At 54.3% G+C, this 21650-nt stretch overlaps 5 protein-coding genes across 5 annotated transcripts; 2 read left to right on the top strand and 3 right to left on the bottom strand.

Moving 5' to 3' along the window:
• Window positions 1-48: 48 nt before the first annotated feature.
• On the bottom strand, window positions 49-735 carry SPBR_07844 (uncharacterized protein; the record flags this gene model as incomplete). Its single annotated transcript, XM_040766098.1, has 1 exon — window positions 49-735. One exon carries the CDS (start codon window positions 733-735, stop codon window positions 49-51), a length of 687 nt encoding a protein of 228 aa, XP_040617030.1.
• A 370-nt stretch (window positions 736-1105) lies between these two features.
• Window positions 1106-1600, top strand: SPBR_07942 (uncharacterized protein; the record flags this gene model as incomplete). Its single annotated transcript, XM_040766195.1, has 1 exon — window positions 1106-1600. One exon carries the CDS (start codon window positions 1106-1108, stop codon window positions 1598-1600), a length of 495 nt encoding a protein of 164 aa, XP_040617029.1.
• Window positions 1601-5025: 3425 nt separating this feature from the next.
• On the bottom strand, window positions 5026-9009 carry SPBR_06405 (DNA methyltransferase dim-2; the record flags this gene model as incomplete). Its single annotated transcript, XM_040764662.1, has 1 exon — window positions 5026-9009. The coding sequence occupies one exon, from the start codon at window positions 9007-9009 to the stop codon at window positions 5026-5028; it is 3984 nt and encodes a 1327-aa protein (XP_040617028.1).
• A 1140-nt stretch (window positions 9010-10149) lies between these two features.
• SPBR_06540 (uncharacterized protein) lies at window positions 10150-13158 on the bottom strand (the record flags this gene model as incomplete). The annotated part of the gene is made up of 2 exons (XM_040764796.1): window positions 10150-11263; window positions 11351-13158. The coding sequence occupies 2 exons, from the start codon at window positions 13156-13158 to the stop codon at window positions 10150-10152; spliced, it is 2922 nt and encodes a 973-aa protein (XP_040617027.1).
• A 524-nt stretch (window positions 13159-13682) lies between these two features.
• On the top strand, window positions 13683-16709 carry SPBR_06535 (histone acetyltransferase; the record flags this gene model as incomplete). The annotated part of the gene is made up of 1 exon (XM_040764791.1): window positions 13683-16709. The coding sequence occupies one exon, from the start codon at window positions 13683-13685 to the stop codon at window positions 16707-16709; it is 3027 nt and encodes a 1008-aa protein (XP_040617026.1).
• Window positions 16710-21650: the final 4941 nt, after the last annotated feature.

Raw genomic sequence — 21650 nt, 5'->3', positions numbered from 1 at the left:
GGAAAAGTGAACGTTTGTTCCAATACAGCTCAAGTGCGCCACACCACTCTAACCAATAACATTCACACGCTGGGTAAATGTAGTAGCTGCCTCAGTCTCGGTGGTGGTCGCTGTGATTGTAGCCGTGGTCGTAACATCCTTGGTCACTGTGTCGTGGATGCTGACCGTCTGGATAATTGTGACGGTTGCTTGTGTGTTTGTGTTGACGTTTGTGATCACCGTGGGAGGTGCTGCTGCTGCTGGAGCATCTGTGTGAAACACTCCTGGCGATGATGAAGCGGAGGCTGGCGACGCCGTTGTACCACCTGCAATCGCAGTATAGAGATGCGGGGTGTATGAAAGCGACGTCGTTGTCACGGGGACGACCACCACTGGCCCTCCGGAAGATGTCTGGGCACTCGGTTCAGCGGGGGTCGTAGATGTAGAGGGTGTGGCCTGAGATACAGTAGACTTGGACGTAGACTTTGCAGTCGACTTGGTCGTCGATGTAGATGCTGTGGACAGGGCTACAGCAGTGGGCGTGTTGGAGATCGACTTGGTTATAAAAGTAGTTAGAGTCAATCGAAGCCTAGATGTCGTCGTGCCGGTGTAAGAAATGGATGGTGAGTTTGTTGTTGATTGTGACGGTGATGAAGACGAGGCAGCCGGTGAGTCAACTGTGATGCCGAGAACCGCCTCAGCCGTCTGCACGTTGACGCAACCAATATCGACACCGGACTCGTATGGGTCCGGCATGGCGAAGCAGCTTGTCCCTGAAGCTGGATCACAGGTTGCAATCAAGATAAAGATATTTGAGGTGGCATCGCACTTCATGACATTACCACCGATACACGCAACCTGATTCTCTGTGCAGCGTGATTCGAGGGTCAGATTGGCGTAGGCGGCATTATCATTCTTAGCAAATCCCACGTTTGCTGCATAGACATCGGGTGAAGCAGTGCTAGTAGGCATAGCCGTCCTTGAGCGAAACGTTGGAACCTGGGAATTCGCTGCACCGGTTGGTGTCCGGGGTAGAGAGGTAGTTGTAGCCAGCGACGATAGCGCTGATGTGAGAGACAGTGTTGGTAAGGAAGATGAAAACACTGAAGTCGTGAAAACCGACGGGATGGACGACGTTGAAGATGGAAAAGATGGCAAGAATGGCGAGGACAAAATTATCGAAGATGTGGAAAATGACGTCCTGTTAGGCACTACGGGAGTCGTTGAAAACTCTTCTGGCGTTAAAGAAGACGACAACGGAGAGGACGACGAAGACAACTTTGAAGCAGTTTGCGTAGTCATAATCGATGTATCATTGTTAGCAGAACCGCCCGAAGGAACGACTGACACTGTGCTGTTGGATACCGAAGTCGTGTTTGTGCCAGGGCTGGATGACGGTGACAGTGATGATGCGACAGTCGTATGGTTGGAGACAGGCACTGACGGTGTCGGGGTTGAGGAAACATCAACGGCAGGAACAGTGGCATTGGATGTAACATTGGAAGCTGGATGCGGCGTTACCGTTGGGGAGAGCGATGACTGGGAGGAAGTCTTGGCGGGCGCCGTTGCGTTCGTGGAGGTTGAGTTTGACACCGTTGTCGTCTGTGGCAGCGACGAATGAGATGTGGCGTCAATTGGTACCGTCTTGTTTGTTGTCACGTTCGTCGTCGGTATCGCATGTGGTAGTGAGGACTGAGGGGAGGTGGTACCCGCCGGAGTCGTTGCGCTTGTGGCAGTCCCGTTCGAGGCAGAAGTTGTCTTTGGCAGTGAAGAGTGCGCGGGTACACCGAACGGCTCCGTAGCGTTTGTGGAAGGAGTAACCACAGCAGGTAGGGATGTATGCGAAGGGATGGCAGTTGTCGAAACAGACTCTGAGCTGTTTGCAGGAAGTGCGGGTGTGGTTGGCGATGTCGCTGGCGGCGTGAATGTTTCAGATGTCTGGTTGCCAGCTGGTATGACCTCAAGAGAAGTCGGCGATGGTAAGGAGTGCGGCGTCTCGGACAATGTGGACGAAGTCGATGTCGAAGGAAATATGGGCGGGACACTCGGTGAGAAACTCGGCAAGGTGCTGTACGAGCTGTCGCTCTTGAGCGGGCCCAGGCTGACTGTCGATGAAAGCGAGGCCGTAGCTACGAAAGATGATAAATTGGGGGATTCACTAGTCGTGGTCGGGATATCCTGAACAGTAGACGCGCTGGAGGTGCTAGTCGTGTCGTTGAAAAATGCATCACGGCGTGCAACGATGGGCCGATGAGGCTGGCGGAGGCCAAAGGGGCCGAGCGGACTAGCCTCGACGACAGCGGTAGCTGCAAGGAGGAGCAGAAGCATGGATGCGAGCATCCTGCGGCTTGGTCGGATCTTATTCGGATTTGTTGATATTTGGTTGATAATGCGTGAGAAGGCAAAAGGCCAGCTTCTGATGTTTGTTTGAATGAGTGTCTAGAAAAAAGACGATGGAAAGACGAAATTAGGGAAGGAAATCGAGAACTAGTGTCGGTGGAAAGGGTCGAGGACAGAAATCCAGCTGTCTTAATAGATTTTGTGTAAATGGAGATTGAGTCAAGCCAAGCAAAAGTTTCCGAAGTGAGAGAAAGAGAGTATGGAAAAATAAGTAAAAAGAGAGGCGCAGTGACGTATTTGTGACTTGCCGTGCTTGTTCAACATCAGGCGGAAGAAAGAACGTGAACAGGGTGCTTCGAAGTTGAAAGACTGAGTAAACAAACAAGATTAAGTTTGCTGATTCGAGTAGCAGCAATGATCAAAGGAAGATCAAGTCATGAGTGAAAGAAAACGTAGCAGCTGCAACGAGAAAGAGGAAACAAAGCACGTCTTCCTTGCAAAAGACCGAGCAATACAATGAACGAGGTGGTCAAGCGAGATAAGATAATAAAAAGGATGACCGTGTGAAAACCGCAGGTTCACGAACGAACAACTAGGGAAAATTGTGGCAGGAACAAATGCAACAACGAATGAGTTCAGAACCTGAGTCTGTGAACAATGACAAGTAAAGGAGGAGGTGGTCGTGAAATAGCTGAAACAGGGCAAGGGCGCGAAATGAGTGAAAGAGAGTTCTTTCTATGAGCAGTGAAATGTGAAAGGGAATGGAAGAAAGAGGGAACCAGAAAAGAACAATGTACTGGAGTGTCAAAATGATCTGGCACCTAAAAAGAATGTGTATGCCGTGATATCCGGCGAAGAGAAAATAAAACGAGAGTGCGAGGGGAACGAACGACAGAGACCAGGCCAGGAAACAGATTGAGAACAGGTACGCGTGACAATGACAGTAGACGAGGAGGTGGAAGTGAGGGGATGGGGAAGTGGTGCTCGAGTCTTTTTCTATATTTCAGTCGATTCGAGCCAGTCGTTCGATGAAAAGAGAAGCGTCGGTGGACGTCCAAAAACCAAACGTGCAAATACTCTGTAGACGCCAAACAAGGCCCAGACTGCTTTGTTGACCAGGATGCGACAAGGATAGGGCTGAAGCTGGGTGAAACTGACGACCAGTCGCCAGTATGTGGAATATTTCTCGCGCTTTTCTAGTTAGCAGTTTGAAAATAGAACAGCAATATGAAAGGTGTAATCGACGAGAAGCTCACCAAAGAGGGAAGCCATCTGCCATAGGAATTGGGCAGCCATGGTCTCTTGATCTGGCCTCATTTCGCCAACTGGCCGGTGGAGTGTCGTCGTCTTTGTGTCTTCTACCTTGTCACGCTTTTTGTCGCTTTCTTTCTTCGTCTCAAAGAGTCAACCCTTCAAGCACCATCCAAGTACCCATCTGCCCTTCCCCAACTCACGCCTCAGCGCGTCTAGAAACACAGCGTCGCCATTTCAAGACGCAATATCGAACCTGGCCTCGTTCGTCGTCAATTGCCCTGGATGGTGGCCCCGTGTAAGTGGTTTTCTCCACCTGAATGCCAAAAATAACCGTGTCAATAGCTGTCGGCCAATCGTCAGCTAAAAGTGGAGGTCGTATTCCGACACTCTCTACGAGGAGCGCCCTCGCCCAGTCGCGGCCGGCTTTAGATTGACCCCTGACTGTTTCCGTCCAGCGCTGAAACAAACGCAAGCCGAGCCATGATTGGCTACTTCAACGTCCAACCTCGACACTCCCAACTCACCAAAGCCAACAAGCGCTGGGCCCTCTGTCGTGCGACCGGCTCTCTCTACCGTGTTCATTGGGGGGCGAAACGACGAGAAGGTAAGTTGGTCCTGTCAGTAAATTGACGACGGCACGACCTGGCTGAGAGAAACAGCAGCCAGTAAAACGCCTGCATAATCAAGCCATGAAACAAAGCAAGGCGGCAGAGATTGTTCTAGGCCCAGCGCGACAATGGGCCGGTAACGAAGATGAGCGGGTGTGAGAAGGAGAAGCCATCTAGATTATGTCAAAAAAGTTGATAAGAGAGGGTACGGAAAGGAGAGAGCCCCCCTTGGAGCTCGACGGCAGCTCCGTCAAATCGATGGGGCTCCTACCCTTTCTGGTAAAAGAAAGTGCTCTTTCCGTTTTCACAAAACAAGGCGACAATAGCAGTACGCTCCTTCCTATTATTTCCTGCACTGTATGCATGTCCATTTTTGTTTCTTTCTACTTAAATTTTCGCCATCGTCGCCCATGCAATGTAATACTAGCACCGGATTTTGGACGGTTGGATCGAATCGTACGTAGTATTGACTAGTTGTATTTTATGCCTGTGGTCATATATGCCCTATGATCCATGATGAGATCAGATTCCGTTAGGATACCATCGTGCCTTTATCGTTGTTTATTTGTAGAGAACAAAGCAGGTGCAAACCGTCCTAAACGGCAGGAGCACCTGCACCCCCGGATTCGTCGCCCTTTCCTCTCGGCATGTTTTGACGCCCTCTCTTATCTCGGCATTTTCCTATCGCGCCACCCGCCCGTTTGGCCTTCCAGCTTTCAATCAATCACAACCACACAACGCTCATCCACGTCGTCTATGCAGACAACTGGATCTATACCGACTTGGCGCTTACACTTTTCCGTGTTGTTCCATCCACGCTATTCGACTTCGACAGCCACAGAGGCTACGGCAGCGACCAAGTCCGCGACCGTTTTACCGCGCCAAAATCGTCCGAAAGGTCATCGAGACCGCTATCTTGCGACGGAGCAGGACGCTTTTTCGACGAAGGAGGCTCAGCGGGAGACGATGATTGCTTGCTACAGACACTGGTCTGGAAGATGCGATTTTGCTTGCAACGTTCTGTCCTTGTGGTAGTTGTGAGTGTCAGGGTCGCCACCAGTGTTGTACTCGTTGTCGTCGTTGTCGTCGTCGTCAGGGCCAGTGGCACGACGTTTGCAAAATGCACGCCGCCATGGCCAAGCTCGTCTTCAGAAGCGAGGGTCGACTGTTCTAACACAGACTCAGGGCCGGGAACAGGCGCCCGTACAGGCTGCGTGGGCCTCCGATCCTCGCACAACGTGCCAAGCCACGCCTCCCGCAAAGAGAGGCCCAGAGCCAGGGCGATCTGCCGCGCCACCGCATTCCCCACCAGCTTCCACTGGTCGGCCTTCTTTTGCTGAAGCAGCAGGTCATCATCCGGCATGCCTTGCGCGAGCCGAATCTCGAGGATGCTCAAGGGCCGCGCATCTCGCCAGTGTAGGTCTTCGGCGGATCGTGAGTCAGCAACAGTACAGGTAGTGCGCACCGTCTTGAACAGCTGCGTCGGATTTGTCCGCTTGTACGCTCTGGTGTCATTCGCCGCAAGCTCACGTTCACTGAACAATGCACTGTGGCCGAGCAGTGTAAAGTGCGGCGTGCGTCGAGCCTGTGCAAGCCCCATACCATAGGGTTGTGTAGGGATCGCCGCAATTTTGTGCTGCATCGCGTCCGATTCGGCGGTAACGATTCGGTGATCTGGGTGCCGCACACAGATATCGACGATCCCGTCGTTGATTTGAGCAGCCGGATCGTCTGTCAAGTCGGCTGTCGCCTGTCTAACTGACACGATAGGAAACGCGGTGATATTGCTTTTCGCTGCTGCGATGTACTCGCCGTTTGCTAATCGGCCAATGGTGTGCTGGCTCTTTAGCCAGCCCTTGCTAGCCTCCGAACCATGTGAAGGTGACGGAATATCAGGCAGCTGGAAGCCTGGCGCTGCGAATAAAAGAAAAACACGCTGCCGTTGTTGGGGCGCCCCATACAACCATGCATTGCCCAGCATGATGCGCAGCTGGTAGCCGAGGCCTAGGAGTGAACAGACCAGCTGCCCGAAGATGTCTTGCCGTCTCTGCTGGTGGCCTGACTTACCATTGTTGATAATGGCTAGGACGTTTTCGAGAAGGCCAAATTTGGGCCTATACACGTCCACAAACGACGCAAACGACGCCACCATCGACCTGTTTTTGTACTGGCCGTGTGCCTCCTTGTCCCTCGTCAGTCTCGAGAAGCCTTGGCAAGGGCTGCCGCCGGAGATGAAGTCAATGTCACCCGGCTGGGGGATAGCTGATGTTGGCGGTGCGCTGCGGCGGCCAATGGCCCGCTCAAGGAGCGTGTCGGCGGAGCCGATGAACGGTGTCACTGTGTCAGGCGACGCAACGTTGGCCATGAAAGTGTGCATTGCCACTGGCCAGATGTCGTTGGCACATCGCGTCTCGGTGGCGCCCGCGTCATCGATGCCGCGGCCTAGGTTACCGCAGCCGCAAAAGAGCTCAAGCGCCCGGAGCCGAGATACTGGTGTAGTAGGGTCAAAACCTTGACGGAGGTTAGACGCGTCTTTGGCCGTATCAAGTGGTACAATGCGGAACTCGCCATTGTCAATCTTGGGTTTTGCCGTCGTTTCGAGTCGATACATCATGAAGAAAACGTTCCCAGCACCACCGCGGTTGTATGGAGTAGGGATTTCCTTGATGTGGTCTGGGAAAATGCGAACAACACAGCGGCAAATAATAAAGGACGGCTTCGTGATTACAACGGTCTCGTCGGTGTACAGTAGCTCGTTGGGCGGTGCATCTGGTGTATCCGGGTCGGCCTCGTTCCGTCGACGCAACCGCCGAAGCCGGTATCCTATTAGTTGCGAGGGTTGGTTTTGGCAGCAGCTGCTTGACTGTCTGGTTCTGAGAATGTCTTGGACTTCATACGGCTCTGAGCGCTTGTTCGTCTTAGAAAGAATTGCTAGCACCGTATCACCCACGACGTAGTTGGGCTCCTTCTCGAATACACCGATGCTCTCGACGGGATCGAGGGCCGTGCCAAGGTAGGGGGCAAGTGCGCTCTGGTGCGCTTCAGCCACGCTATCCTTACAGAAAACATGGCCTAGTCGCAGCTGCACCCAGCTGCGTTCGCCATGCAGGTATGTCTGCCGGATGAAGAAGTCGGCCGTCGTGTCTGGGCCGCCAAACCATTCAACGGAATTGAGAGCAACGACTTCGTCTTCTTTGATCGAATGCACCCTCGCATTTCTGCTGTTTTTGTGGTTGTTCTCGCTGCACGTACAGTGGTCGCACATAAACAGCTCTTTGGCCCACGGGTACTTCATGTCGCCGCAAGGCGTGTGCTCAGGCCTGTACAGCCAGACAATGTCAAAAGAGCGGGGGCCGTTGAGGCGTTGCGGCTCGATCACACGGTGCACGAGCGCGTACCATAAGTCGGACTTTTCAGCACTGGCGGACCACTTGCTGCCGCTTCCAGCCTCGTCGTGCCACGTTGATATCACGTCTCCCGGTCGGATGCTTCGTCCGTCGACGGTCGACGATGACTGGCCGGTGATGAAAGGTGTGCGCTTTTGCGGGAGGATGTGTTTTTCGTCGATGCTTCGAGGGGCATGCTGGCCAGGTGTGCTCTCTAGGTACGGACCAATGGCCATGTCCTTGAACAAGTGGTACATGTACGGGGTGACAACCGTCCGGAGAGGCATTGAAGGCGGATGGTCGAGAGGAACGCATGGCTGGTGCGTCTTGTAGAAGGAAAAGTCTGTGGTCTCGCGAAACAAGCCTAGGCTGCTTACAAACGTTTTGCCGAACAAGGCCGTCGCCTCTTTGTATAAATAGTCACTGTACGCGACAACGGCAGGACCAAAGTCGTCTCGGCCAGCGCCGTACTTGTCCCGCCATGCAGCCAAAGCCGGCGATCGGCCATACGTCTTGCGTAACCACTTGGAAAAGTGTAGCCGAAAGTGCGAAACACGAACGTCACGGCCGCGATCCGTCATGTGGTCCACGAAGTCGATGAAGTGCTTCCCCAGATCGGCGACCCAGAGGAAGGGCCCGTAGAAACGCGCGTACACAACCGATGGCTGGCCAAGACGGTAGTAGATGGAGCGGCCGTGACGCTTGTTGAGCACGGATCGGATGCTGATGTGGCCCCGGATCGTGTCGGTCCTAGTGCGGTACATGTCGACTGGGGCGTCATCGAAGGGTACTCCTTGCACGTAGAACCGAGCCGCCCCGACGCGGAGGACGCCATCAAAGTACATGCGGTTGTTGTTTCTTCTGCCGGCGCCCAGGAAGTGGAGCGAACGTAGGCGATTTTTTGCTTCGCGCCTATGTATATAAATCTCAAAGTCGTCTAAATCAATGCAGACGAAATCGAGACCCGGGCCGCCGCCTGTGCTTTGTTGCTCGGCTAGATGTGCAAGACTGTCAAGGGCGTATTGCTCTGTCGAAATCGGAAGAGGAGGAACGTAGTTGACGGCAATGGAGCGTGGGTTGATGAGAGTTGAGTCTGGGAGATCGATGGCGAGGCCGCCTTTGGCCGCATTATATGTGGCATCCGACACTTTGGAAGCAGACGGCTCATTACCAAATATGGTATGGGCAATAGCAGCCACTGGCTCTTCGGACGAGTCGCCGGCGTCGACGTCTAGAGTCTGCTCGTTCACAGCGAAGGGAAAGTTCTCCCCGCTGTCGTCGTCCTCCAGGCTCTTGCCGAGGCCATCGTCCGCAAACAAAGCATCATCTAGTGAAGACGCTGCGACTATCAGCGGGCTAACAGGTTGTTGGTGGTGCTGGGAGGTCTCGTCGTCGGAGTCATCGTCAAGGATAATGGGGTCCTCGATCGCAGGACGAGGCATATCGATGGCGACAGGGCTGGGGATGGCGGCGGGACAACAAAAGCCGAGCACTTTTGTCGCTCTTTCTTGCCAAAGTTGCCTCGGTTATGGCGTCGATAGTCGTGACCGTGACTGGCCGAAGTCCTCGACAAATGGTAGATGGTGAAGGCGTCAAAGGGGAAGATGGTATGTTGACCTGAACTACAAAAATGGAGGTGAGAGTGTATGCGGACGCATTTTAGAAAAAAAAAAAAAAAAAAAAAAAAAAAAAAAATATCGTTCGAGGTGCCGAAACTTACCAATGATTTATTTTTCGAGACGGTGAGAGAGATAGAAATAATCACGAGGCTCCGGCGTGAATTTCGTGTTGGCTCTCTCGACGAAAATAATGTATGGAGGGGGATCATCAGAGACCAATTCACGATAACCTCACTTCCACCTCACCCCGCCGGGCCCGCAACAAAGGAAAAAATGTACATCGACTTGGATTTTTACGTATCGTGGCCACTCGTCTATGTTCTGCTATATAAAGGTAGCTTTGCGAGCTTGAGAGCCTTGTGTAAGACCCTTAGGCACGTCACACGACCCAATGATGGGAGCTGTGGACATCGAGGACACTTGCGATGCAGTTTGGCCAATGCGCTCCGAGCGGGTAAAGCCATTGGACACTGGAGGAGCAAATGGCGAGAGAGTGTCAACAGACTTCTGAATAAGATGCGAATCTGAACGATAGTTTCTGGAGAGGGTGTGGTGGTGTATCACCACGAGGCTGTTGCTGTCGGTGCAATTAACTTTTATTCACCATACGAGATTGGCTTACCATGCAGTCGCGAAAGTGGTTGAGCCAACCCCAAAATACCAAAGGAGCGGCTCGGCGGCCGACGCAGAATCCTGGACTCGACTCCCAGACACCATACCGAAGTTCGTACTTCACTGGATGCATCCCAAAAATAGGCCAATATGCAAACGACATGGCGGCTTGCAACTTTTGTGGTGTTGGGGGGTGGTGAATGTTTATTGTTTTGTTTTTATCAAACTTTCTTGCTTATTTTATCTATCCTGAATGCATTTATCATGTCTATGGTGTCGTGTAGTATCTTCATATGTACGCTCCTATGCGCGTGCATATTCATACAAATCTATCGTACATGGCCAACGCATCTACACATGTGGCCGCACCTGCGCCCAGAAGGCTTCGTTGTGCGCCTGTCGGTGCCACCGCACGTATTCGTCGGCGTCGGCGCTGGATGGCGACCGCCAGGTGCAGCCGCGCCTGTGGAGATGCTTTAACTGGTTTTCGAGCCAGGCCATCTGCCAGGATGCCTCGCCGGCGCCCTCGACAAATGCCCGGAACAGCACAAACACGCGCCCCATCGTGGCATGCTGGCCATCGTCTGGGTCCTTTGCGTCTTCGAGGACGCTGAGGTCGTCCCATGTGCGGAGCACCCAGCGCATCGCGCGCATCATGGCGTCTGTGTCGCCCAGGTAGCCGAGTGTCTGCAAGTAGCCCTGAATGGCGCCGGCCGTGATATTGTGCGGTGTCGATGGGTGGTGGGCGGCCGTAAATGAAGGCGAATGTGATGGCGGCGGATCGTCGTTCGCTGCTGCATCTGCATCTGCATCTGCGTCTGTGCCTAAATCGTACGCAGGCAGCCCAATCATCTCCTCGAATGCGGCTACCAATGCAGCTTGGGCCCTTCGCAGCAGGTCTGCCTCCATTTGCTCCGCTGTTGAGGGTGAGGATGCGGCTGCAAGATCTTGTGTCGGTGGGGCATCCTTGTACGCGTCCTCGTTTGCAACACCGCCAGAGACGTCCATGGTGACGGCCGGTGTCAGGTTGGCCCACCGCAAGGATTTTTGTACGACCTTGCAGAAGCTGTCGAATAGGACGACATCGACACCACCGACGCGCGAGACCTGTTCAAATACCCGCAGCGCCAGCGCCAGCGTTTCGGTGTCTTGGAATCGCCGGTCGCTCGTGTTTTCTGCGCTGACCATGAGCTTGGGCTGTGCCAGAGTGCGCATAATAGTGTGCCAGGGCGCCTTGTAAGTGCGGCCCTCTTCGATAGAGGGTGGCAAGCGGTGCGCACACAGTCGGATGGCGTGGTGGACGAGGCCCGTCCGCCGCTGCTTGCCAAGACGGGCGGGTTCGGCCGTCAGCCGGGGCTGGAAGCGGCACATAAGGTAGATGTAGGCGTTAAAATTTGGCAAAGGAATGCCACGGAGAATGTCAATCGTAATTGGTGGCGGCTGTTGTTGTTGCCTTTGACGGTGTCTGTGATGGTGGTGATGAGATGATCGTCGTGAGAAGGAAACGGGCGAGGAATGTGACGGAGGTAGAGGAGGTAGTTCCAAGGCGGACATGGTCTGTTTATCGATAGGGCTATCGTGCAGGTACTTCATCGCCGCCTCGAGTGTTGGTGCATTTTGCACGAGGACCGAGAGGCAATCACCGACGGGTCGCATGCCCTCGTGCAGCATCTGCTCATAGAGCATGGCGGCAGACGGCGGCCGCAGGCGCTGCTTCTCGAACGCTGTCAAAGTCGCGTCGTTGACGGGGAACACTTCCTTGACGTCGCCCGGCAGCAATTCCTTGCCGTCTAGCCGCGCAGAGTGAGAGGATGTATACGATGAGCGGTGGTGCTGGATGGGTGCGGCCAGCAGCTTCTTGAACATCTCCGCGTACACCTGGATGTTTGGGCGCAAGGGGCTGCCGTCAACGGCGGCGGGCGCCTGCTTGAACTCGTGCCACGCCTCGTTGACGTCACGTGTTGCCTTGACGCGGGACGCCCAGGTCGAGAACACGTTGAGGCTGGATTGGGCACCCGTCCACGTGCGCGGGCTCAGGGACCGCGTCTGAACCGTAGGCGACTCGCCTGGAAGAACGCCGCCCAAGACGCCAAGGGCTCTGTCGTGCTCTGCGTCGGCATACCCGGCCTCCCGCATCAAGACGCCCGCCTGCGCGCTACGGCTGAAATCGTCCTGCGGCTGCCGCTGCTCGTCACGGCCGTCCCAGTTGCGCCGGTACGGCGGCCATGTGCGCGCCATGCGCAGCGCCACCTTACGCTCTGCGGGCGACTTGCCAAGCGCCAGCATGACACGGCGTATGGCGCGGAAGCCAGCGCGGTTGATGATCAGTGGCCGCGGCAGTGTCGTCGACATGGCCAGCAGCACTTTTTGGGCGCGCCAGTTGTAGCGCATCTGGAACACGGGGCTGACGGGAGACTTGCGCTGGAAGAGCACCAGCGCGTAGTTGAAGATGTGGCAGGCATCACCAAAGGCCTGCTTCTCGCCCCGCTTGGCCATGCGAGGCAGCGTCTCGACGTACTCGGCGGCGAGGCGCGCGACGGCCGGCAACGCCGACGGCCATATGCGCAAGTAATGGTGAACGAGCAGCCGCAGCAGAGTGGCAAACGTCTGCGGCGTCGTGTTCAGACCCGGATCGAGCGTGCGGCGCACGGCGCCAAAAGGCAGCACGGCCTCGGGCGGTGTCGTTCGAGAGCGTACGTGGTGCCGCGCAACGTAGTTGTAGATGCTCATCAGCGAGCTGCCCTTGTGGAACGTCTCGTCGCGCCGCAGTAGCTGGAATAGCAGGAACAGCGGTTTCGGCCGCTCGCTGTTCGATACAAATCGGGCTATCCGCTCGTCCGGGTCCGGCGCCGCCAAAATCCACACCCAGTGCTGCATATCCGCCTCCGTGATGCCCTTAAACGCCAGGCTGTTGAGCCGCACCCGCCAGTCTGCGGTGCTGCTGAGGCTCTCCGACAGGCTTGTCGGCCTGCTTGCCTCCTCGTTGCGGATCATCATCTGCAGTGCCAGCACGGGCAGCCGCAGGCTTTTGCTGCGCGCCACGTCGTCGAACCGTTTCCAGGCCTGAAAAGTCAGTGCCGTTGTGCGGCTCTTGAGGCGCATCGCCAGTGTCGCGTTCGGCGAGTCGCGCAGGTATTTTGGGAATCGCCGGTAGCGTCGTTGGCGGTGAGGTGTAGACATCCGTGGACGGCCGGTAGTCTCGTCAATGTCGGCGCGGATCACGCTAATCGTGGCCATCGAGGCGCATCGTGAGGCACTGCATGTTGTCGTCGTCCAAAGCGAGCTGTGGCTGGGGTTGGACCTTTGTTCGGGGCCATGTCGAGCCACGCCTCTGAGCACGGCAATTCGTGGGGCCATCATAATGGCGGACGCTGTGTCGCTCTCATCCCGGGGAGCAAAAATGGCCCAATCGCCGGAAAACCTGGCCAAATGTTGCTGTTCACGTTGCATAGGGTCGTGACGTTAAAACAACAATTTAAAGATCCCAAAAAATGGCAACTGCTGAAAGCGTGCTACTAAGTGCTTGAAAGAAATGATTTGTGCACGTGTTTGGTAACGTGACACAGCTTGCGGGGAGAACGCGCATATTTTGGGAAGGAGGGCGACGCGACAACATGGCAGGAACGACGAACTGCAACCCCTTCAAAGGGGTCAACTCCTCATTCTTGTTACGTTTTTGGCTCGGAAAGAATCTTTACAAAGTCTCACGGATAAAACACAGCAGAATCAGCCACCCATCGCGTGTTAGAGCCATCTACAGCAAAGACATCACCAACTGTCGTTTCGCGCTATACATTTAAACGGCTGTCCACAAGAGCTCCTTATCGCTCCGACATGATCCTGCGACGCTACTTACGGCATTCGAAACAATACAGTCCTCGAGAATGGCGTTATCGAAGCGGAAGCAGCTGCACGACGACGACGATGAGTCCAGGTCTGCGGCCTCGGCCGTGCAGTCTGCAAAGACGCGCCGTGTGACGCGCCACTCGATCCTTCCTCCCCCACTCCCTGTACCACCGAAAGACATGCTCCAAAGGCGTACTTTACGTGGAAACACAGGTGCAGCGCCCACTGCCGACAACATTACGGATGCAAAGACACACCAGGGGACAAGACGGACGCGACGCACACCGGCCACAGCGAAAGAACAACCAGACGAGCACGACGACGAGCAAGAAGCAGAGGATGAGGAGAGTGCCGGGGATATCAGCGATGCGAATGGCCACCCGCGCACGATAATGAAGCAAAATACTAGGGAAAGGGCTGGCAGCATGAACGGGCAGTCAGAGTCGGCGGAAAGGCCACGGCAGCTGCGCGGAGGCAAGACACTACCACCGCAGCCAGGTTCTACTGGACGGCCCTCAGTGCGCCCACAAATCAACGGCCGCGCGAGCACTGCAGCTCGTCCAGCAGCTACAAAGCGGACGACAAGACAGGCCATCAAGGGAAGCGAAATCGCTGACTCTGACGGCGACACCAACGCCGACGAAGGAGAGCCTGAGGACGACGAGGCTGAAGCAAAAGAGGACAATAATGAGGAACTGGAGGGCGACGACGACGACGAAGAAATCGACGATACAGAGGACGAGCTTGCAGGACCGGCCACCACCATACCGCCTCGGACCAAGACGTCAGCGCCACCGGTGCCACAGCCGGCTGCGAGTGGACCGAAACGGACCAACGTCGTCCCACCAGCAGTCACGCCCGTGTCCCCTCCAAGGATATCATCTGCCAGGCCAATGGTGACCGAGGTTGTGCCTCCATCACCACCACCGTTGGCCACGGCAGCGGCGGCCGTGTCTCCTGTTCCAGCTCCAACAATCCCGAAGAAAGAAACAACCATTAAGCCTCCTGTACCGTTGGCTCTGGCGTCTGCAACTACTCTCGCCCCGCCGAAGACAATCACTGAGATCAAGCCGCCCGCCTCACCACCAGCACCACGGTATCTGAAGGCGACACCCATCCAGCCTCCGCACATACCCCCGTCTCCAACGCAGGTTGTGCCACAACCACAAAAACCGAAAGCGGTCCAGCAACTCCGCGAAGAAGGCTTCCCGCGGCAGCAACAACAGCACCAGCATTTGAGCAGATCTCCAAAACAAACTATCGTTACGACTGCCACCAGCAACAATGCCACGACGGCGCCGCGTTCCGCAACTACCCCAACATCGGCGACATCACAAGCGGCTACGTCCACTGTTCCACCGTCGAGTCCCAGTCAACCCGATCGTAACATCGACAAGGTTGTCTTGGGAGAGATCTGCTTCAAGGCTTGGTATCCGTCCTACTACGGTAAAGAAGTACTGGGCGATACGGCCGGAAACAGCCACAACGGCCGTGGCAACCACCAGACCAAAGGGACGGGCAAGGAGAACCACGTGACCAGCCATCACTACCAGCACTCGCACCATTCACACGGCCACGGTCATGGCCACGGCGGCAAGGACGCTCCCCCGATGCTTGACCGGCTTTATGTGTGCCCGTTTTGCTTCAAGTACTCCAAGGAGATCGTGCCGTGGCACGGCCACGTGCAAGTGTGCGAATCCCAGTTCCAGATCCCAGGTGAAAAGGTTTACGTGCACCCCAAGGGCGTGCGCACGATCCGCGTGCCCGTGTCGTCGACGACGCCGAAGGGAAAACGCAAGCGAGTGAGCAGCGAGGTTGACGTCCAGTACGTCGAGCAAGTCGTCAAGGATGAGGGCGAATGGAGCATCTGGGAGGTTGATGGCGAAAAGGACGTGCTATTTTGCCAGAACCTGTCGCTCTTTGCCAAGCTCTTCCTTGACAACAAGTCCGTCTTCTTTGACGTTACGGGCTTCTACTACTTTTTGCTGGTCTACACGCCGCCACCCTCCCTGCCGTCGTCCTTGCGCGCAGCCGCCACAGCCACCGCGTCCCCCATGAGCGGCGCCAATGCCAACGGCCAGGCCAGCATCCTGGGCGCTGCACCACGGCCGCGCGTTGTCGGCTTCTTTTCCAAAGAAAAAATGTCCTGGGACAACAACAACCTGGCGTGTATCCTCGTCTTTCCGCCGTGGCAGCGCAAGGGTCTTGGAGCATTGCTCATGGGCATCTCCTACGAGATCTCGCGCCGCGAGGGCATCCTCGGCGGACCCGAGAAACCCATCTCTGATCTGGGCAAAAAGGGCTATAAGCGGTTCTGGGGCAGCGAAATTGCGCGATGGCTGTTGAGCGTCGATATCACGACGGCAACATCGTCACTTTCGCACCCGAATGTGTCATTACCGTCCAGCTCGCTGGATCGCCAACCGACAGCTACTGCTATCCCACCACCCACAATACCGCCGCCATATGGGCAGCCCGCCGGCGCCGTGACCGCCGCCACCAGTGCGAAGGACGGAGCCAATAGTACAGACAACGAGTCTCTGGTCATCGATATTGCCGACTGCAGCCGGGCCACGTGGATCGTGCGCGACGACTGCCTGTATGTGCTCCGCGACATGGGCATCGTCGAGGACGCCGGTATGGGACTGCCGAAGGAGTATTGCGAGAATGTGCTGGCCAATCCCGATGAGCACTCCCAAGCTGTAGCGGATGATACCGACGGATTTGACTCGGCATCGTCGGCAGGTGTCACAAACGGGCTATCGTCCGCGTCGGCAGTGGCGTCGGCTGCACATGTGTCGAACTTGGTATCGTCGGTGACTCAGGCGAGCAATGGGGCCGTGTCCGGATCCGCAGCAGGCGGTGCTGCAGCAGGTGGTACGCTGGCAGGGGAGAAACAAGTCGACGCGCCGAAGGATGTGCAGCGAGTTCGCATATCCAAGGCGGCCGTGCGGCAGTGGGTGAAGGACCATCGCATCAACCTCGACAAAGCGTGTGATCCGGCGGGGTTCATCAAGATATATACCAACAAGGACGAGTCTCAGCAGGCCACCGAGGAAGTATGAGACTGCATAACGAAACAATAACGAAACGGGATAGAGGATGGACAATGGAAAGAAGATGTTCAGTCCTGTCGGATCTTGGACTGTTATTTGCATACTTACACTGCTCACTTCTGTGTGGTATGAGTTGCGGTTCAGCCTCACACATCCTCAGCCTTGAACCATCCCCTCTTGTCTTTTCAAAGAAAAGAAAGACGGCCGACGTGCATATTAGCGTGGGGGGGGGGGGGGGGGGGGCAAGGCCGTCATTCATATATCATCCCACTTTGCCATGTGCGCCAGTCACATCAACGTCTACCAAATCTTACGGAGAAGCACAAAGCCAGTCAGCGCCCATCCCTCTACCATTCAGGCACCATCAAGATACCGTCCGACGGCCGGGAATGAGAAACATAATTCAGACGGAGGACGAACTAGCTACGAATACACAGTACACGCCCCCTGCGTTCGCCTCTATTGATTTTCTCTTGTTTTGATTCATGAAGGCACCGTTACGGACGCTCCGTTTTGATCTGCCCTTGACGAATTTCGCCCCCTTCTATCACCATGGCGCCTTTGTTAAGAGTGGCTCCGTATTGTTGGCCCCTATTTTTAATGTTAATACCATCTCATGTGTATTTCGATCAAAGGCAGATAGCCAACTACCACACATAATCAACGAAAAAGAGCGGATTGATAAAGGTCCAATCCGAGGGGGTGTGAGAAATGAAAACGGGCAACGACGGTTTGTTATGGCCCACCTTTACCAAGAGAAGCGTTTCCTGTGTGGACCGACTTCGCCAGCAACGCCAATGCAAATGAAAAAGTCCCATGATAGCCCCCCGTGGATTGGCCGACATGAATTTGATGTCGGCCAAGTTGAAGGACCGTCTACACTACGCTCTCGCTCTCTCATTGTTACCGTACGTCAGCGTCTTCTGTGCGGAAACCCTTCGCGAAGACGCAAAAGAAAGACGCAAGGAAGCCAAACCTTTTTGTCAAGATTGAGAAGTGGAATGGAGTGGTTGTCCTTCTGGATAAACCTTGGCGGGGCCAGGCGGACTCCGTCTCGGCGAGCAACTTTCGCGATGGATCTAGCTCGGGTTAGGGAGCCACTTTTGAGATCATTTCCTACCTGGCTTCCAAGTCCTCTTCCCGCCGAACACGCTGCAACTTGGAATTGAGAAAACGGTGGGATCGAGCAGTGTTGTGTTTAGCATATGCTGTAGCTGCTCTGACGGGCAGAATGACCAAAACGAAACACTTAGACACCTTTGCATCTCTATGCGCATAGCTTTGGAGCACATCGATTGCAAGATTGGTTTAGGGTGTCTCCGACCGTTTGAGTCCCCTTAATATTCTGCAAACGTCTGGGGGCAACCGGGGCACCATTGAGCTCGATCAAAAGATGCCTGCTTTGTCACATATTTTAAACACTTTTTATTGTTTTTCCTCTATTCTTTTGACACATGATAGCTGAAAGTCGATGTGTGTGATGTCACAGGATGATTTGGAGTAAGGGAAAGGCAATTGGGGATTTTTGGAGAATCATCCCAAAGGAAAACAAAGGTGCGACAACGCATGCGTTCCATACCACAGATGGCCCATGTAAAAAAGTTTGTTTTCTCAGTGTGACTGTAATTTTCCATTTGACACATGTCCCTTTGCTCCGTATTATTTTTGTGTTTTTTTTTGTGTTGTTTTTTTTTTTTTTTCACCATTTCATATTTTTGTCCTCTTTCTTCGTTGGTGAATCCACTCTCTCGCTCCTTCCCTGGCCCCGAAAGTTTCCGATAGGCAAATAAGACCTGTGGATTGCTCTACGTTGGTGGAGGAAGTGGATACCAAGAGAAAAAAAAATAATAAAGGGAGACGGAAAAAAACCTCATTCGCAAGACCAGATGAAAACAAACAGAAGAAGAAAAAGATTATTGGAAGCCACAGTTCTGTGCGTTTTGCTTCGTCTTTGTACTTCATGGCTACATGTCTCTTCGTTCCTTCCCTTCCACAGGCGCTCTTTCCACATGCATCTCTCCCATTCCTCTTGCTTGCCAACAGCAACAAACAGGAAAGAAGCGCCCGGAAGACCTGAATAGGAAACCTCAGGACAAAGGGGAAAGACACAACGTGGTGCCGCGGCTGTTTCTATTTGAGTAGGGAAATTTCTGCCAGCCGCTGCCAATAAAATTAAAGCAATTGCCGTGCACTATCCCGAAGGGGAATGAGCTGGCGAAGAAATCACACCCAAGCGCACGACATCACTCTCTTTTTCAGTACCGTTTTAGCTAGGCAGTGGTCTAACAGGTATGAATTTTATTCTGCACGGCGTACTCCGTATCTACTACGACTGTTGTCGAGTACGGCGAATGCTGTCGAGAAAAGTCGTAACGGAGTACGGAGTGAGCAGCCAGGAAAAGCCTTTAGAAGTAGAAGCCAGTCAGAAACCCAGGTTTCCTAAACGCGAAGAAACGAACATACACGTATAGATCAGACGGAGCGACTGCAAAGGAAACTGTTGAGTTGTAGTAAAAGGGGCGTGCGGTCAGCGCAAAGTGCATCCCACACGCCTCTCCCTAATTCAGTCTAATTCAGTGTGATCTTGAACGAGCCATCTCATCTTTCCCGTTTCATCTACATGTTCTGAGGTACTTTTGTAAATTATCTGGCCAAGGTCTGCAATACTTGCTGGCTCACTGCGGAGGAGCGCAACAAGAAGGTATTCTGCACTTTTGGGGGACACTGCAGGGGTAGCTTTCGGGAAACAACCAACAGCAATTCAGAGCAAGGGAAGCTCTGGTAAGTACCTGTCTCGGACAACCTATCCCGGCTGCTACCGAGGTTGCTTGGGCGTGACGCCGTTTGGCGCTCTAGATGTTTGTCGAGAGAAAAAGGGACAGAGACGGTGAAAGTCCCCCTGTTGCGTTGGTCCGCAAATTAGGTGGAACAAGGCTGCGGAGCTCATAAGATGTGGTCACTTTGTGCGTCGGCAGGAAGAGTTTTTCTGCCGGTCGTGGCGCTTGGACGAACGGCGATTGGGCGAGCGATCGTGCACAGCTCGCAATATCTCATGCCTGTCCTCTTCTGTTCTGTGCAACCGCTCAGCATCCACCTCTAGAAAGGCCCCTTGGCCCGTTTTCCGTATGTTTGAGCTGTTTAGAGATTTTTGCAGCTCGTACAACCTCCCTGTTTTTTCTCTGTTGTTTATTTCCGTTCGTGTGCCCCCAGGGAGAAGGTTTTCATTTCTTCCGCGAGACTCGACAATCTGTCGTAGAACATATTGACTAAATGATGTTATGCTTCAATGACCTTTGACCTGGCAGCTCCGAACTGTCTTCTGTCGGCGAACAGCTCGTGGGCTTTGCGCTCATTTCTCCGAGCACCCGAAACGAGAGCTCCCAAATATTCTGTTAAAAATTTTCAGAAGACTTACCAACTCTCCTTCAAAAATTCGTATTGTGTCCGGTTTGTTTACGCAGAAGTGGGCTTTCGTTGGCGGTGACAGGGGGTTCCTTCGCGGGCCCATGAGCTTTTCGGGCCCTGTAACCGGTCTCATAAGGTAATGACTATGCGAGATACGTCGTAATGGCCAGGCAAAACGGATCAGAGTAATTCGTAACGCTTTGCCCTCTCCCAAGGCCTTGGGTCTCCACTAGCTAAAGGCCAGCAGCGGCCTTGTCCGGCCCAAGAACATGAGTATGCATGCATGGGCATGGACGTTGCAGTTTGGTGCTGTCGCAATTTACCGCCGCCGCCCGCAGCGAGATCGAAATGGCACGGCTCGACGGTTTGTGCGTAGGACACCTCGCAGATCTTCGTTGCCCGTTCTGGCCAGGGGCAGCCGTGGCCACTGCCCCTGGCCAGGGCCAGAATGGTTTGCAGGCGCTCAGGTATATGTGATATGCGCGTCACAGACAAAATATACCTTGCCCTTTGCAGGCTAGCTCTTTGTCAGTGAGACACCCCTGCGGAAGTGTCTCCTTGTCTCGTCATGAAGACACTGACCAGAGCCGCTGAAAGGTGCGACACGGTAGCGCACCTGGCAGCAGCGAGATGGTTGAGAGCATCAGATGCAGGACTTCCAGGTGACACCAGGCCAGCTTGGATGTTTCTAAGGACCTCTCCCCAATGTAAGATGGCTTCCGTTTCGTTCTAGATGAACTTTTTGCCAGGCCGGCATTTAGTACAAGAGCAAGCAGAGCCAAAACGGAGAAGCGAAATGCGCGGCTGGTTGCAGGCAGGCCATCAGTGTGCTATGAGGAGACCTGGCGATCTCTAGATGCTGTAGTCGAGACAGGGAGAAAACGGAGTCCTTCCAGCTGAAAATATACCAAACGCTGCTTCCTTTCCATTCCCAACCGCAATAGTAGCTCTGCACTTGCTTATGGGCCCTTGATTCCGTCTTGTGGCTCGCACCAGCGAATCCCGGCGATGTTTCGTCGCTCGTTCCTTCCGCCCCATCTCAGTCAACTACAATGTCGTTCTGTCGCTTTAGTGGGTGACTAAGTGGGGTGGGGGTCACCGCCGACTACACTGCGAAATGTCGCGAATACAGCGAAAACAAAACAAAACATATGCAATTCAGCGTCGGCCAGGCGGCTAACTGCATAACCCGGCTCTAGGCTAGTGGAAGCTGGGTAATGTCCAATAGGCGAAAATTCCAGAAGGAAACGGACCCGTCGAGCCGTCGTAATATCGCAGAGGAACGACCTGAAGGAGGGGGCGTGTGCCTATCACGCGACGGTCTCCCGCAGCCTGGTCCCCCGAGTCGGAAACGTCACAGCATGCCGTAAAGGGCAAGAAAAATTTTAATCCGAAAAATCTTATCTCAACGTCGATGCCTCAGACAACAAAGCCGCGCACCCCCCCCCCCCCCCACGAGAGCAAAAATCAGGTATCAAGAAAATTCTTTTGCGCTGAAATTCAGAATGCCAGAAGATGACAAAATCAAAACTGCCGCATGATGGG

The sequence above is a fragment of the Sporothrix brasiliensis genome (assembly GCF_000820605.1).
Source record: "Sporothrix brasiliensis 5110 chromosome Unknown Cont20, whole genome shotgun sequence".
Lineage (NCBI taxonomy): Eukaryota > Fungi > Ascomycota > Sordariomycetes > Ophiostomatales > Ophiostomataceae > Sporothrix > Sporothrix brasiliensis.
This window is presented reverse-complemented; position numbering and strand designations above follow the sequence as displayed.